Below are 18,333 nucleotides of genomic sequence, written 5' to 3' on the forward strand. Positions count from 1 at the left end.
TTAGCAAGTAGTGTGGGGGTGGATTATAGTAGATATTATAAGTTGAGATAGTCAAGTCTGAAGATTGTGAGTCCAGGGCTGTTATACTGGCCCATGATGGAAGATAATGCTGCCCCAGGCTCCCTCTGTCTCATGGATCTGTCATCCACAGCATATGGTTTCTTCTTCTTGGTTAAATATAGCTGCTTGAGTTCCAGCCATCACACCTCCATTCCAGCCAGCAGGAAGGAGGAAGAGTCCAGAAGGGCATACTCCCTGCCTTTAAAAACTCTTCCCTAAAGTTGAAAACAGCCCTTCTGTTTATATCTGCTTGGCCAGAACTTGGACACATGGTCACACCTAATTGCAAAGGAATCTGGGAAGGAAACTGGGAAGGAATCTGGGAAGGAAACTGCAAAGGAATCATGGTCACACCTAACTGCAAAGGACCTTATTTTGAGTGGCCATGTGTTTAGCCAAAAAACCAGTGGTTGTTATTAAGAAGGAGAGAACAGCTGTTGGGGGACAGTTCGCAGGCACTGTCACAGCTGCCTTAAGAGCAAATTTATGACAACGGAAAAACCATAAAACATCCTCGCTCAGTTCTGGAATACGCATCACGTGCCTGCTGAGTGCAAGGCGCTGTGCCAGGCAGGGTCACAGCTGCTTGTCTGCAGCTCCTTTTGTTTCCCAGGGTCAAGGAGAATGTCGGGTCTGTGGCTCTGGTCATAATTACCCTGTGAACTGGCTCTGGAACGTCAGGCCACTTCCCCTCCCTCAGCTCCCCTCACAAATGGGGACGTCAGCGAGCTGAATTAGTTTAGTCCAGGTCATCAGCGGCACAGCTGGGGTTTGTACCTGCGAGCAGGCTCTTAGCCCCTGGACTACACTGCCTGGAAGCCTGTGGGCTGAAGCTGAAGTTCTGGCCCCTCCCCAGCACCGTCCCAGCCCCCAGAGGCCAGTGACCGGGCTGGGTCCCCTGGCAGCCCCAGACACCACCCTGCCTTGGTCAGCAGAGGTTCTGGCCAAGGGCTGACGGGGGCAGAGCAGGAGCTGGGGCTGGGAGCGGCCGAGAGGGGGAGGAGTGGGCCCAGGGCCCAGGGCAGGTTTTGGTAACCAGCAGGGTCAGGTGGTTCAGGCATTGGCTCCTGACCGTGACTCTGTCCTGCCCACAGGGTAAGAAACAACTCTGCAGTTGATACCCGGGGCGGCCAATTTTCAAGAAATCCCTGTGGGTGGTGCCTTAAGGGAAAAGAATGAAAAGGAAGTAAAGCAAAACAAAAATGAGTGGAGTAGAAAATAGCAGAGCACGTTGTACAAAGTGAAGCTAAGTACAGCTTCCTCACATTTTAATTTGCATTTTGTGTGTACCAAGTTAGGATAGAAATATATTCCCTGCTATGATAGCTGTTAAGAAAGTGCCAGAGCCTCAGATCTAGGAGGCTGCCTGCAGATGGAAGGAGCCATTAGATTGATCTAAAAAAGTATTACCTTGATCTAAAAAAATTTTTAAAGTGTTTTCGTTTATTTATTATTTTATATTGAAAGCAACTCAGCTTGTGAGAAGTTAACACAGTGTAGAAGTGTACAAAGTTCTTTTTTTTTTTTTTTTACAGATTTATTTTGAGAGTGTTTGTGTGTGTGCACAAGTGAGGGAGGGGTGAGAGAGAGAGAGAGAGAGAGAGAGAGGTTAGTTGAGGGAGAATCCCAACCAAGCAGGCTCCACACTCAGTGTAGAGCCCATTGTAGGGCTCAATCCCACAACCCTGGGATCATGACCTGAGTCAAAATCAAGAGTCAACCACTAAACTGACAGAACCACCCAGGCACCTCTGTACAAAGTTCTTCAAAGTTCCCACCACCCCCACCTTCCAGCTTCCATTATCACTGCCATCCCTGTGTTGGTAGAGCTCCTAGGGGTCCTTGAGGGAAGTCTCAACCCATCTACAAATGTCCTTTTTCTTTTCACCATAATAGACCTGATATTCTTCAACTTGCTTTTTATTTAAAAAAAAAAAATTTTTTTTTAATGTTTATTTATTTTTGAGACAGAGAGAGACACAGCATGAGCAGGGAAGGGGCAGAGAGAGAGAGAGACACAGAATGTGAAGCAGGCTCCAGGCTCTGAGCTGTCAGCACAGACCCCGACGCGGGGCTCGAACTCACGAACTGTGAGATTGTGACCTGATCTGAAGTCGGACGCCCAACCGACTGAGCCACCCAGGCGCCCCTCAACTTGCTTTTTAAATGTGACAGTTTTGTGGGGTGCCTGGCTGGCTCAGTCAGTAGAGCATGTGACTCTTGATCTTGGGGTTGTGAGTTGGAACCCCACATTGGGTGTAAAGATTACTTGAAAGTAAAATCTTAAAAAAACATAAGTGTCACAGTTTTTTCTGACTTTTTTTTAACCTTAGCTTTATTAAAATATAATTCTCAAACCTTATAATCTGTCCATGTAAAGTACAATTCAACGGTTTTTAATATATTGGCAGTCATGCAATCAAGACACAGTTTTAGAACATTTTCACCAACTCCAAAGAATCACGTTAGCAATTGTTCCCCATTTCCCGCCCCCGCAACTCTCCCCTCCCCCATCCATAGGCAATCACTCATGTACTTTCCATCTGTATAGATTTGCCTTCTCTGGGTATTTCGTGTAAGTGGATTCATTCAATACATGGTCTTTTGTGGTTAGATTCTCTCACTTAGCATAATGCTTTTAAGGTTCACCCTGTGTCAGTCCTTCCTTTTTGTGACTATTATAGCATTCCATTGTATGGATACGCCACATTTTGTTTACCCATTCATTAGCTGATGGGCATTTGGGTTTGTTTCCCCATTTGGCTATTAGAGATAACACTTCTATGAACATATGTGTACAAGTTTTTGTGTGAATGTTTGCATTTCCCTTGGACGTGCACCCAGAAGTGGAATTCCTGGATCATATGGTAATTCTGTGGTTAACTTTTTGAGGAACTGTCAGACTATTTTCCAAAGTGGTTGCACCATTTTACATTCCTACCAACAGTGTATGAGAGTTTCAATTTCTCCGTACCCTTGCCAACATTTGTTATTTATTGGGTTTTAAAAAATTGATCCCTCCTAGTGGGTGGCTTTGACTTGCATTTCCCTAATGGCTAATGATGTTGAGCATCTTTCACGGGCTTATTGGTCACGAGTATATCTTGTTTAGAGTAATGTCTGTTAAAATTCATTCAAGCCCTTTGCCCATTTTTTATTTGGGTTATTTGTTATTTTATTGTTCAGTTGTATAATATTTATTTTTGAGAGAAAGAGAATGTGGGAGAAGAGCAGAGAGAGATGGAGAGAGAATCCCAAGCAGGCTCCATACTCTCAGGGCAGAGCCCGACGCGTGGCTCGATCTCACGAACTGTGAGATCATAACCTGAGCCAAAATCAAGAGTTGGACACTCAACTGACTGAGCCACCCAGGCGTCCCACAAATGTTTTGTATTGCTGGTGCCTAATTTATCTGTTCTTTTGTTGCTCGTGCTGTTGGTGTCATATCTAAGAAGGCTTTGCCTAACCCACATCACAAGATTTTCTCCCATATTGTTTTCTAAGGGTTAAGTAATGTCTTAGCTTTTATATTTAAGTCTTTGATCTATTTTTAGTTATTTCCTATGATGGGTGTAAGGAAGGGGGTCAATTTCATTCTTTTGCCACATATATTCACATGTCCCAGCGCCGTTTGTTGAAAAGATTATTCTTTCCACATTGAATGGTCTTGGCTGCCTTGTCAAAATCAATGGTTCTAAATGTGAGCGCTCATTTCCGGACTCTCAAATCTATTCCATTGATCTGTGTCTATCCTTACACCAATACCAACTGTCTTGATTACCGCAGCTACTGTAGCAAGTTTTGAACTCAGGAAGTGTGACTCCTTCAACTTTGTTCCTCTTTTCTCAAGACTGTTTTGGCTATTTTGGGACCCTTGAATTTCCGTGTGAACTTTAGGACCCATTTGTTAATTTCTTCAAAGAAGCCACTAGGATTTTGATTGTGATCGGATTGAGTCTATAGATCAATTTGGGGAGTATGGGCATCTTAGCAATATTAAATCATCCTCTAATCTGTGAACACAGAATATCTTCTCATTTTTTTTAGGTCTTTAATTTCTTTCAACATGTTGTGTTTCTCAGTGTATGAGTCATGCACTTCTTTTATTAAATTTATTCCCAAGTATTCTTTTTGAAGTCCTTAATAGGTGAGCTTGTTTTCTTAATTTCATTTTTGGATTTTTCATTCCTAATGTGTAGAAATACTATTGATTTTTGTATCCTACAATCTTGCTGAACTTTTTTTTTTATTGTTTTTGCATGTCTGCGTGTATCTAGAGTTTCCCCTTTCTTCTAACAGTCACACAGCACTTAATGGTATAGAAAACTCTAATTAATTTGACATGCTTCCACTGGTGGACATTGTGGGCTGTTACCATTTTTTTGCTGTTACTGATTATGCTAAAGAGAACATTGTTTAGGGCACACAACCATTCTGGGGGCGTGTATTGAGTGCCCACTCTCTGCCAGGTACTCTTTGAGGCACTGGAGATACAGACAGTAAAAAAGTAAAGGAGGTTTCAGCTTGGGAATATCTCTGTGATGAGAATAAAGCAGATGTGCTAAGGAGTAACTGGATATGTATATGAGAGGAGTTCTTTGAATTGAGGGGCTGGAGAATATTTCTCTAGAGAGGCGACTATTGAGCTAGGATCCAACTGATGAGAAAGAACCCACTGTTGGAAGGTTGGGAAGATTGTTCCAGGCACAGGGAATAGCAAGTACAAAGGCCCTGGGGTAGAAATGGGCTCCCCGTGTTCACCAAACAGAAAGCAAGCCAGTGGGCCTTGGAGAGCTGCCAAGGCCAGAGGATAAGTGGGCAGGGGCCAGACTAAGGCTGGCCTTGTAGCCTTAAAAGCCGTTTATGTTTTTTTTCAACTTTTAAAAAATGTTTGTTTGTTTGTTTATTTATTTAGAGAGGGAGAGACAGAGCGTGAGCAGGGGAGGGGCAGAGAGAGAGGGAGACACAGAATCCGAAGCAGGCTCCAGGCTCTGAGCTGTCAGCACAGAGCCCGACGCGGGGCTCGAACTCACAAACCATGAGATCATGACCGGAGCCATAGTCAGACGTTCAGCTGACTGAGCCACCCAGGCGCCCCAGCCATTTACATTTTATTAATAATGGGGAGAGAAGCTCCCGGAGGGTGTTAAGCAGAGGAATGATTTAATCTACTTTATGTTCTAAAACGATTGCTCTAGTTGCTTAAGAAGCATTTATTTTCCCTGCCTTATTTCAAACACAGAGTTCTTCGAAGTGGAATTACTGGGTCGACGGGTTTGTACGTTAAAAATGTTCTTAGATGCCGCCTGCCAGGTGCCTCCCCAAAAGATAGCTGTAGTTTTCACTCGGAGGGTGCCAGCTCTTTGTCACCAGGGGCATTCGCAGTAAGGTGCACAGCGAGTTCTGACTCCCTGGACCCCGGCACCCATTGTCTTGCTTCCCTTTGCAGGACCCACACTGCTGCATTTACACTATAACTCTGGCTGTACCGCCCACCCCTTGGGTAACACGGGCATCCCAGGAAGATGGCAGACGAAGACCTCATTTTTCGCCTGGAAGGTGTTGATGGCGGCCAGACCCCCCGGGCTGGTCACGACGGTGATTCCGAGGCAGACAGCGACAATGAGGAAAGTTACTTCATCTGCCCCATCACTGATGACCCTAGGTCACACCAGAATGTCAATTCCAAAGTTAATAACTACTACAGCAACCTAACGAAGAGCGAGCAGTATGGCTCCAGTGGGTCCCCTGCAAGCTCCTTCCACTTTAAGGTGAGTGGACCGCCCACTCCACCCCGGCCCACCTGCCGCAAGGGATGGGGAAGTGGGGTCACTGATTGGGGTCGTCTCTGTGTTTCCATCCCCTGGGCAGCACTCTGAGCCCTGGAGATTGGCAGATATGCCTGTTAAGCTGGGAGGTTTTTGTTGGCTTAAAACAAGTCTCATTACTTTAGAGGTGTTTTTCTAAAAAAAAAAAAAAAAAAAAAAAAAAAAAAAATTTTAATGTTTATTTATTTTTGAGAGAGACAGAATATGAGTGGGGGAGGGGCAGAGAGAGAGAGGGAGACACAGACTCCGAATCAGGCTCCAGTCTCTGAGCCGTCAGCACAGAGCCTGATGCGGGGCTCGAACTCACGAACCATGAGATCATGACCTGAGCTAAAGTCAGACGCTCAACCGACTGAGCCACCCAGGTGCCCCTAGAGAGGTGTTTTTCAAATAGCTGCTTCGGACCCACTGCTGGGTCACGAAAACCTTGACCAACTTTTAAAAAATTGCAACAGAACAGAATAGACCAGGCCATCCTGGAGACCAGTGAAAATTGTAAAGATCTTATTTTTTGGTACCTATGCTCACACACGTTCACATGTGTAGAAGTGGTGACCCAGTTGGTTGTTGTCGGCCAGGCTCTAATCATGTAAATATTTGCATTTCATCCCTGATGTGTGTGTATGTGGGTCCAGGGACCTGATGTAAAATGTAGTTCTTCATGTTGGTTGTAGTAAAAAAATGCCACTGCCTTAATATAACACTGTATGTTAACTGTACTGGAATTAAAATAAAGCTCTTAATAAAAAATTTTTTAAAAAACCATGCTTGGGGTTAGGCAACCTTCTGGATTGAGGAAAAGCGTACTTACTTTGTTCAGGATTTGTCTTCATGCCAGGGCAAAGCTGGTCTAAAGGGGTAGGGGAAAGATGAACATCATCGGGCTTTTGTATAATAACTGGTGGTGAAAAAAATTTCATTTTATTAGTTAGTAATCTCTATGCCCAATGTGGGGCTCAAACTCATGACCCAGAGGGGTGCCTGGATGGCTCAGTCGGTATATTGTCCCACTTCGGCTGAGGTCATGATCTCGTGGTTTGTGGGTTTGAGCCCCATATCAGTCTCTGTGCCGACAGCTCAGGGCCTGGAGCCTGCTTCAGATTCTGTGTCTCCCTCTCTCTCTGCCCCTCCCCTGCTCGGGCTCTGTCTCTCTCTGTCTTTCAGAAACGAATAAACGTTAAAAAAAAATTTCAAACTCATGACCCCGCGATCAAGAGTCACATGCTCTCCCAGCTGAGCCAGTCAGGCGCCCCCCCCAAAATTTTAAATTTATCCTGATTTAATTTAATGCCCACCAACAGAAGGTATCTGTTAGTACCATAAGCAAAATGCAAATTACCACTTTGGGATTTAGAATTGGAGTCATTCTTCTGTAACTTCAAAATTAATCTGTTTTTAGAAAATTAATGATTCTAGGGGTTCCTGGGTGGCTCAGTCAGCTGAACAAACTGACTCTTGATTTTGGCTCATGTCATGATCCCAGGGTCATGGGATTGAGCCCCGCCTCAGGCTCTGTACTGAGCATGGAGCCTGCTTAAGATTCTTTCTCCCTCTGCCCCTCTCCCCCTGCTCATGCTCTCTTAAAAAAAAAAAATAATTCTAGTTCTTGGACAGTTGGATTTTTTTTTCCTATCGGGGCCAGAGTTCTGGCTTAAGTCTCTGTGGGACAGGCAGCTCCAGAAATAGCCCTGTGGGTCTCCTCTGAGGTTGGGGGCCCCCGAGGGGTCGGACTGAGGCTTGCCCTGCTTTTCCCATACTGAGCCAGCCTCTGAAACTCACACCCAGCCCCATGGAGGGCAGCACAGGGAGGGCAGGAGAGCAGTCTGGCACTCCTGTCTGTTCACTGTGGGTCACGGAGGCTTGAGGAAACACAGATCCCTGAGGAATCCTGTACCACATGTGAGGGAATCTGGGAACCAGCGGGGGCTGCAGGGCTCAGGGCTTGTGAATCAGAAACCAGCTCATGCCAGCTGAAGGGAGGAAGGGTATCCATTATAACAGTCCAGGAGTATTTCTGGGGACCCAGGGAGAGAAGTAATATCTGGTCTCTCAGGGCACAGGTCTAGGAACCAGGAGATAGCATGACTGTCTCTCCCTGTCTCTCTTTCCCTATCCTTTATTCTTCTCTGCCTCATTCTAGACAGTGGGAAGATAGACCCCTATGGCCCCAGTGTCCCCTCATTACAGATGGAGCCATGTGCAAAGACAGACTTGACCTTCTCCGTCCCAATTGCAAGGGGCAAATATCTGTTTGGCCCAGCCTGGGTCAGGCATTCTCTCTCTCTGACTCAGTCATTTCTGTCCAGTGCATGGGATTGAGGGGTGGGGAGGGTGTCGCACAAGAGGGGACTGCCTCAGGGAAGGAGGATCCTGGTGGCTTCCTTGGGGGGCAGACCTGGCAGCTGACCCCATGAGCCCAGTTGAGGCTTTTGGGAAGACACTAAGAGGGCCCAGGAACTGAAAGGCCTCAGACACAGACGGCCAGTCCCTGACCACAAAATGTAGTATGGTAAAGCCTTTATAAAGGAAGCGCAGACGGGAGGTTTGTCTGTCTGTCCGTGGCTTTAGGATGTGAGCCTCATGAGGGCAGGGCACTGTGGCGTTTATCACTCATCCCCAGTACCTGGGGCCACGCTCTGCACACAGTAAGTACTTGCTTCAGAATTGGGCAGGGGGGACGGGTGGGAGACTACTCAACTGACTTCACTGTGGGTGCCCTCTTGATAAAGGACAGTATTTATGTAAAACATCAACCCCTGTGGGCCACTTGACAATAGTCCTTAAAATAAAAAATATACCTCAGATGGCAATTCGATCTCTGGAGACTCTTCCTCAGCCAAAGTGTTCCCACTGGGGTACTGTTGGCATTGGGGGAAGGACAATTCTTTGTTGGGTGGGACTGTCCATTCTATTATAGGTTATTCAGCAGGTCTGACCCCTACCCACTAAGAGCTGCATTTCCCCCCTGTTCCTTACAACAATCCAAAATGTTTCCCATTATGTGTTTGCAAAGCCCATATGGGAGGGTACCCACTTCAGTTTAGAACCAGTATAGAAGAGGGACGCCTGGGTAGCTCAGTCAGAGAAGCATCTGACTCTTGGTTTTGGCTCAGGTCATGATTTCAGTTTCATGAGTTTGAGCCCCGCTTCAGGCTCTGCACTGACCGTTCGGAGCCTGCTTGGGATTCTCTCTCTGCCCTTCCCCCACTTGCACTGTCTCTGTCTGCCTCTCTCTCTCAAACAATAAAAAAATAAAAAAAAAACAGTATAGAAGTATTTGTACAAGTGTTCAAGTTTGCATATTCAAAGATGTTGCAGTATTGTTTGTAATAAAGAAAAAATGGACATAGCTCAGAGGTCTATCAAGAGGGGCTTATTTAAATGATAAACCATGGTCCTAAGAGAATAGTGTATTTACATTAAAACAAAGATGATGTTGGGGAGCCTGGGTGACTCAGTTGGTTGAGCAGCCGACTTCGGCTCAGGTCATGATCTCACGGTCCGTGAGTTCAAGCCCCGCGTCGGGCTCTGTGTTGACAGCTCAGAGCCTGGAGCCTGTTTCGGATTCTGTGTCTCCCTCTCTCTGACCCTCCCCCATTCATGCTCTGTCTCTCTCTGTCTCAAAAATAAATAAACGTTTAAAAAAATAAAAAAAAAAAACAAAGGTGATGTTTATATGTAATTTGATTTGAAAATTGTGCCAAGATATGTATATATATATTTGGAGGGAAAATCCATGAAAAGCAGAGGGATAGTAATGGGTCTATAATTAGCACAAAAAATGTTAGCTATTTTTATTTTTATACACTGCTACGTAAAAAAGCAAGCTGAAATATAATACAATCTCACATTTATCCAAAAAACTATACACACATCTTAGTATTTGCATCACAAAAACTGCTGGAAGAATTTGCACCCAATGGTTAACGGTGATTCTCTCTGGGGGAGAGGATGCCACTATGGGAGACTTTATGTTATATATATTTTTAAACATTTGGGACTTTTTTTTTAATGTTTATTTATTTTTGAGAGAGAGAGAGAGCAAGCAAGCACAAGGGGGAGGGGCAGAGAGTCGGGAGAGAGAGAGAATCCCCAACAGGCTCCGCGCTGTCAGCACAGAGCCCGATGCGGGGCTTGAACCCACGAGCTGTAAGATCATTACCTGAGCCAAAATCAAGAGTCAGAAACTTAACCGACTGAGCCACACAGGCGCCCCAAACACTTGGAATGTTTAAACCACACCTATGTATTACTTGTGTGCAGAAGAAGGTGTTTTTAGAAGAAAAATAAAGCAAAACATCCAGATCACCTCCCCTCCCTCAAACAAACAAAGTAATAAATAGCCCCTCCGTAAAACTTCTACGAGGCATAGTTCAAAATCCTCACCGAGGATGGGAGTGCTTGTGGTCCCCAGGGACCCTTCTGGGCTCTGTTCACCCCACACTTCTGCCTGCTCCTGGAATAGGCTTCCCTTTTCATGCCTCAGCCTGAAACCTCTTTAAACTGATGGTTGATCCGGTCTGTTAAAATGATTGTCCTGGCTCCCTCAGGATGTGTGGTTTAAGACACCCTGCCCTGGCTATCTCTTGTGCATTCCCTGGGGATCATAGGAGACCTCTGTGTGTGTCTGTTATCCTCTGAGTCAGCTGCTGCCTCCAAGGCTAGGGACTGTGTCTCATTGCACTTCCCATTCCCTATACTTGGTAGAATGACCATTTATGGACAAGACTGTGCCCCTTCGTTGCCCACCGTCCTAGGTAACTGAAAGCAGGCTCTGTGGTGTTCCTGTGGTCTGTGGCAGCTTCAGAGGGGGACAGCAGCTCAGTTTTCCAAACTTCACTCGTGCTGGCGCTCCTCAAAGCTAATGTGTTTTTGTTTACTGTTGACATGGCAACCTGGCTTGTTCAACCAAAATGGCCACCTGGAGTTCCTCCAGAGAGGCACCACCCTGGCAGGTACCGGGCATGTATTGTGAACAGTCCAGTTCTGTCACTGCCTTCTGCCTAGTTCCCCGGAGGGGTGTGGTAGGGGGGTGTGGGGGGTGGTGGCGGAATCTTTAAGGGGGCCACCCTGTTGATAGAATATCAGGCAGCCAAGCAAGGATATTTATAGAGTTTACTATAACATGGGAAAGTGCTTCTGCTCTAGAGTTAAATTTAAATAGCAGAATATACAGTACAGTTACAGCTTTGTTAAAACACACTTGCACGTGCATGCACACACATACACACACAGAACAAAAGTGTGGAAGGAAGTATATCAACACACCAGCCGGGATTGCCTTTGGATACTAGGAGTGATTGTATTTCCTTTCTACTGCTCTGTCATTTCTCCCCTTTCTAGAATAAGCATATGTGTTTTTAATTTTTTAATAAAGTGGGAAATTTGATTTTAAGAAATTGTTCTCCTGGTCTGGGAGTATCTTGGGGATCAGTCTATATCAGCACATATAGATCACCTCTTTTTTTTTTTTTTTTAAAGTGAATTATGTTCCATCACATGATGTTCATGGATTTATTTAGCCACTCCGCCTCTTGGGGACACTTTCATTATCCGCACCCCCCCGCTCTTTTTTTTGCTTACAAACAGTGCTGTAATAAATCTCCTTGTATGTATAGCTAAGCAAACTTTAAAATGCATATATTTCAGCAGTGCTGGGTGGCTCAGTAGGTTGAGCGTCAGACTTCGGCTCAGGTCATGATCTCATAGTTTGTGATTTTGAGCCACACATCGATTTGGGATTCTTTCTCTCTCTTCCTCTCTTTCAGCCCTTCCCCCACTCGTGCTCTCTGTCTCGGAATAAATAAGTAAACTAAAAAAATAATTACTATAAAATGCATATATTTTATAATATGTAAATAATATGTATACAAGGTAAAGAGAATTCACACTGTATCAGTGGAATAGTGAAAAGTCAGCCTCCCACCTCAGACCCGCTTCCCTTAGGGATGTCCTTCCAGAAATGTTCCTTTTCTATATACACATCTATATGTATATGGCCCTCCCCACCGTTTTTTATGGAATTGTTAGCTGCCTGCAGACCTGTTTTGCGGTCCTGTGGCTGTCTTCCCACATTGGCACGTATGAGCTGGCATCAGCTAGTACTTGTATAACAGCCACTCTGGGCTGGGCAGGCACTGCCCTGCACTCTTTATTCATTTAATCTACACGGCAGTCCTGTAAGGATGGGCGTTTTGCAGACAGTAAACTTGAGGCTCTGAGATCTTTTTTTTTATTAAAAAAAATTTTTTTTATATTTATTTATTTTTGAGAGAGAGGGAGAGACAGAGCATGAGCAGGGGAGGGGTAGAGAGAGAGGGAAACACAGAATCTGAAGCAGGCTCCAGGCTCTGAGCTGTCAGCACAGAGCCCAACGTGGGACTCGAACTCACGAACTGCGAGATCATGACTTGAGCCTAAGTTGGACATTCAGCCGACTGAGGCACCTAGGCGCCCCTGAGGCTCTGAGATCTTAATCACTTGATGCTTGTCGTGATGGCAGCATGGTGCAGCTTATTTTGTTGTTTTGTAATGGCTGAATATCATGTCTGGAAGCCCCATAATATACTGAGTCAGTCCCTCATGGATGGACTGGAAGGTCGTTTCCAGTCTTCTGCTACTACAAACATCTCTTCCTTAAACATCTTTGTGCATATGTCCTTGTGCCCAAGCAGGGTGCACCTGCCAGATAAATCCCCAGAGGTGGATGTTTAAGAACACAGCTGGACATTGGCGGCTGTCCTTCAAAGAGTCTGCACCAATGTCTGTCCCCACGCTGTATGGGCACATCTGCTTCCCACGCCCTTGTTGGTGGACTTTGGTGATTACACATCTTTTCAGCCCACCAAGGGTGGCTCTAACAGCTTGGTCAGAGGCAGCGATTACCCCAGAATGAGATGGACATGCCAGCCTTTGATGACTCACTGGGAAGAGAGGCATCCCTGTCCATCTGAGCCCCAGGAAGCCCCACCCTGGCAGCTTTGGGCTTCTGTCCCTGACTAGTGACCACAGGAAGCTCTGTGCACACCCAGAGGTGATGAACATTTTGGGGCTCTGCCCACTGCTTTGAGAACGCAGAATCAGACAGGGAAGGTTAGGCATCTGGTGTCCACAAAGCTTTGGACTTCTAGCAAGATGAGGGCCTGCTAGGCAGATGAAGGAAAAAGAGGGTGACAATGGCAGTGGGCAGGAGGCCACCCAGTGACCTGCTGTCTGAAAAACAGGATGAGGCTGAGGAGATTCAAACCTGACCACAGGGACTCCTCTTTCTGAAGTCTGTGCATGGGCTAAAATGCTCAAATCCAGGGCGCCTGGGTGACTCAGTCAGCTAAGTGTCTGACTCTTGGTTTCAGCTCAGGTCATGATCTCATGGTTGATGGGTTCGAGCCCCGCATTGGGCTCTGCACTGGTAGTGTAGAGCCTGCTTGGGATTCTCTCTCTCTCTCTCTCTCTCTCTCTCTCTCTCTGCCCCCTCCCTGCTTGTGTGCTCTCTCTCTCTCTGAAAATAAATAAACATTAAATATATATATATATATATATACATATATATATGTATATACATATACATATATATATATACACATATAAAATGCTCAAATCCTTTATGGAAATGTGCTGGGGTACAGGGGCTCCCTTCTTCAATTTTACTTTATGTTTTTAGCAGCTTCATTGAAATATAGTTCATATAACATACAGTTTAACCATTGAAAATGTCTAATTCAGCAGCTTTAAGTATAGTTATTCAATTTTGCGTCCACATCACCACAATCAATTTTAGCCTGTTTTCATTAGTCCTGAAAAGAAACCCCGCATCTATCTCTCAGCCATAACCCGCAAGCATCCCCATCCCACCCAACCCCTGCAACCACTAATCTGCTTTCAGTCTCTATGGATTTGCCTTTTCTGGACCTTTCATATAAATAGGATTCTGTGACATGGGGTCTCTTGTGTCTGGCTTCTCATTGCAGTGTTTTCAAGATTCATGCATGTAGAAGCATGTGTCAGTGCTCATTTTTTTATTGCCGAATACTACCCAGTGCATGGACATACCACATTTTATTTGTTCATCTGTTGACGTGCCTTGGGGTGGTTTCTCCCTTTTGGCTTTTGCAAATAATGCTACATGAATTGCTGTGTGGATGCATGTTCATTTCTCCTGGGAGTGAATTGCTGGGTCACATGGTCGTACTCTATGTTTGGCTCTCCTTTTTACAAAAGAGCAAGGAACTTGGGGTTTGACGGGCTTGGTCTGAGTTTGGGGTCTGCCGGTTCCTGGCTACTGCAGGTCTATAGGCAAGTTACCTCCTTGCTCTTGGAGCCTTGGGCTTTTCTCCAGTAGACCAAGGAACTGTCCTACCTGCCTGGCTGCCCTTTACAAGACTGCCATGAGGTGCAGGCTGGGATTCTGTCTGGGAAGGTAGCTTCCAGGGGGCAAGGGCATTATGCCACCCTCGGGGATGTTACTGCATTGCTGATGATTATTTCCATCCTTCCCATCCTTTCTTCTCTAACCCTGGCTCTGAATCCGACTGGTCGGGGGAGAACAGCTGCAACTATTCCTTTTGACAGAGAGATTTGTTTAGGACTTTTAGCTATGTTTCTTTGGCAGTTACGTGTGTGATTCCTTATGGAAGTAATCCATGTTCCTTGCAGAAAACAGCGAAAGTGTAGATATAATTGCTGTTAAGGTCTTAGTGTGTATTTTAGTCTTTTCTGCATTTCACTATAAATATAGACTTGACTAAATAAATAGGGACTTTTATTGCATTATGTATCTATGTCTTCAGAAACCAGTTTTTCTTGGCAAACAAGAGATGGTGCATATCTTTCCATATTAGTAAATGTGGATCTAGTTCATCTTTTTTTCTTAACGGCTCCATGGCAGCCTGGATGTGCCCCAGTTCCTTTAAACATTTCCTCCTGTGGGATACTTAGACGGTTTCCAGTTTTTTGCTGCCATAGCCAGTGCTGAGATCCACGGAAATTGCATGAAACCTCTAAATGCATGTGGTTCAGAGTGGGACAGGCACATAACACTTCCCTAGCGAAGTGGCCTCTTCCCTAGTAAGCAAGAAAACTTCCCCAATTCTTCCTGCTTCTTTTATATGTCCTTGGGTGTAGCTTAACCCTTTACTGTCAACCAGGAGGGGCGAGTCAGGCTGACACAGAGCTACAGACAGTTCTTGGAGTCTACAGAAAGGGACATGGGAAAAGACATTTTATAATGTCCACTTGGGGAAAAACAGTTGATGTTTCAGGGAGGATTTAGGCAGCTTCAAGATGCTTCCTCGTGTAAGATCCAGAGGCCTTGATTGCTGTGTTGGGTGATAATAAGAATAGCAATATAAAAACAGGACCAACAGTAATAACATCCTATGTGCCAAAGAAATTGCAAACACATACCCCAGCCCCACTCCTGGCATATTCCAGGAAATTTGTTGTTGTTGTTTGTTACTTTTATTATGATTATATTTATTTTTATTTTGTACTCTCAGTCTTTAAGGAACCAAAGTTTTTTCTGATCTCTAGGCAGGGTTATATTTTCCTTTTTAGGAAATCCCCTTGGCCTGCCCATTCTGTGTAAGATCCTGCACCAACAACTGAATTCGGATCTTTTATTTTATTTTATTTTATTTTATTTTATTTTATTTTATTTTATTTTATTTTTATTTTATTTTTTTCGGATCTTTAGAACTAGAGAATGCTAGAGTTGGCAGGGTCTTAAGAATCACCTAACCCAGTGATCTTTGTTAACTTTGACTTATAAGTGCAATACCTGAAGGGTATTCAATATGTTAATATTCTCGTAGTAAAAAAATGCAAACAACCTAGGTAAACCTATCCCCCAGAGATAACTGTTTTTTATCATTTTGGTAGAAAACACTTTTCAGACCTCTTTTATGCACTTATATGTAAAGATACACTTATGTGTATATGTACAGACACACACATCCTTAGAAATCCATAATGCTGGGGAGCCTTGTTGGCTCAGTTGGTTAAGCGTCTTACTCTTGATTTTGGCTCAGATCATGATCTCACGGTTCATGGGATGGAGCCCTATGCTGACAGTGCTGAGGCTGCTTGACATTCTCTCTCTCCCCATCTCTCTGCACCTCTGCACACACACTCTCTCTCTCAAAATAAGTAAATAAACTTAAAAAAAAAAAATCCATAGTGCTGATTTGTGGGTTTCCTCCACCAGTAAATGGTGTCATACTGCTTGCATTATTCAGCAACTTGCTTTTTACCTTCTAAACAATAAGTCGTAGAGTTTGTCCATTCAATATCTTAATCTGTTTTTTTTTAAGTTTTTTTTTTTTTTTAGTAATTCCTATACCCAACATGGAGCTTGAACCCACGACCCCTGAGATCAAGAGTTGCATGCTTTTCCCACTGAGCCAGCCAATCCCAATACCTTGATCTTCCTAATGGCTGCATACTAGTCTGCCAGGTGTATGGAATCATCCCCCTGTGGACAGGCAGGTTGTCGGCAATGCCTGAGCGTTATATAGCATTATAAGCACGGACCCATCTTTAGGTTACTCACCTGTGCACACCAGAGTAGGTGATCCGCACGGCTGGGTCACAAGTCAGTGAAGGTACTGGCAGATGCCTCTCAAAGGTGGCAGTACCTGCTTCCACCTCCTCGGTGCCTGAGAGTACCCATTCCTCAGGCATCCATAAACACCTGTTTTTCTTAGCCTGATGGATAAAATAGTACACCGGTGATTTGCAGCTCATTACAGGGCTGTTGAACTGTAATGAGCATTACAACCTCAGTGAGCCCCTATTTCTTTTCTTTTTTTTAAGATTTATTTTTTTGAAAGAGAGAGTGTGCCTGTGCACGCGTGGGGGAGGGGCAGCAGGAGAGGGGAACAGAGGATCTGAAGCGGGCTCTGTGCTAACAGAAGAGAGCCTGATGTGGGGCTTGAACGCATGAACCATGAGATCATGACCTGAGCCGAAACCAAGAGTCGGAGGCTTAACCAACTGAGCCACCCAGGTGCCCCAGTGAGCCACTTGCTATTTCTTTTTTTTTTTTTAATTAAAAAAAAATGTTTTTTAATGTTTATTTACTCTTGAAGGAGAGAGATAGAAAGTGAGTGGGGGAGGGGCAGAGAGAGAGGGAGACACAGAATCTGAAGCAGGCTCCAGGCTCTGAGCTGTCAGCACACAGCCCGATGCGGGGCTCGAACTCAGGATCTGTGAGTTCACGATCTGAGTGAAGTTGGTTGCCCAGCTGACTGAGCCACCCAGGCACCCTGCCACTTGCTATTTCTGAAGAGAATGTGTCTACCCCAGGAAAAAAGTTGGCCACTAGGAGTCAAAACATTCTTCATTGTCTTTTGTAAACAAGGAAATGGAGGTTCCCCCAGTTAGTCAGCCATGGGTAGGAACCAGAGTCCAGGGAACAGATCTTAGTACAAGACCTTTTATATTGTGCTTTTAAAGAAAAGTTAGTTGCACTAAACCCATCTGTTGCCAACAAGGTATGGCGTGATTCTTTTCTGGGTTTGGAAAAAAAGGTCGTTTTGATCCTGTGAAATAACGTGCCCTCAAATTCTGAAATACTTTTTTTCTAGACTATTTTTTCAGTTGGAGCCATAGCCTCTAACCAGGAGGGAATTTTTTTAAATTCTTATTTATTTTTGAGAGTGGGGGGAGGGGCAGAGAGAGAGGGAGACAGAGGATGTAAAGCAGCTCCGAGCCATCAGTGAAGAGCCCAATGTGGGGCTCGAACTCACAAACCACAAGATCATTGACCTGAGCCAAAGTGCCAAAGTGGGACGCTTAAACTGACTGAGCCACCAAGGTGCCCCCAGGAGATAGCTTCTGTTGATACTCCTCATTGAATGGGGAATTGGGGGAGCATTTGAGTCACCAGTTAAGAGAGGCGCAGTTGGAGAGGCATGTGTCACAGGTAGGGAATGGGGCACTTGTCCAGACAGGCTCAGAACACTATAGCTTCCTTGACAGGCAGGGGTCAGAGTCTATCTCTTCCATTCACAGCAGCTGGAATATGAGAGGGACAGTGGCACTTTTTTGTTAAGTACAGAGATTCAGGAACTGTTTTAATTACAAACATGTCTGCTGCTGGGTTATTTATAACAGGGAAGAATAGTAACAAGCTCAAAGTCTGACAGCGGAGATCCACAGGTGAATGGTTAAGTCAATAATGACAAACCCATACAATGGATTACTTAGGCAGCTGTTACAGCTAACTTGTAAATTCATGATGTCACATTTGTGTTTAAAAATGTAAGTGACGTGCAGGGAGCGCCTGGGTGGCTTAGTTGGTTGGGCGTCGGACTTTGGCTCAGGTCATGATCTTGCGGTTCATCAGTTCCAGCCCTGCATCAGGCTCTGTGCTGACAGCTCAGAGCCTGGAGCCTGCTTCGGAGTCTATGTGTGTGTGTGTGTCTCTCTCTGCCCCTCCCCTGCTCAC

General features: G+C 45.0%; 1 protein-coding gene across 1 annotated transcript in view; it reads left to right on the forward strand.

Annotated features, from left to right (window-relative positions):
* Positions 1-18,333, forward strand: part of EEF2K (eukaryotic elongation factor 2 kinase) — a 63,514-nt gene that overhangs the window by 10,122 nt on the left and 35,059 nt on the right. The window contains exon 2 of the mRNA XM_019430402.2: positions 5,510-5,831. Coding sequence (XP_019285947.2) covers positions 5,586-5,831 — 246 coding nt within the window. The 5' untranslated portion in view covers positions 5,510-5,585. The remainder of the gene's footprint in view (positions 1-5,509; positions 5,832-18,333) is intronic.

Source organism: Panthera pardus, unplaced genomic scaffold, assembly GCF_024362965.1.
Source record: "Panthera pardus isolate Hobbes unplaced genomic scaffold, ASM2436296v1 HiC_scaffold_5, whole genome shotgun sequence".
In the NCBI taxonomy this organism is placed as follows: domain Eukaryota; kingdom Metazoa; phylum Chordata; class Mammalia; order Carnivora; family Felidae; genus Panthera; species Panthera pardus.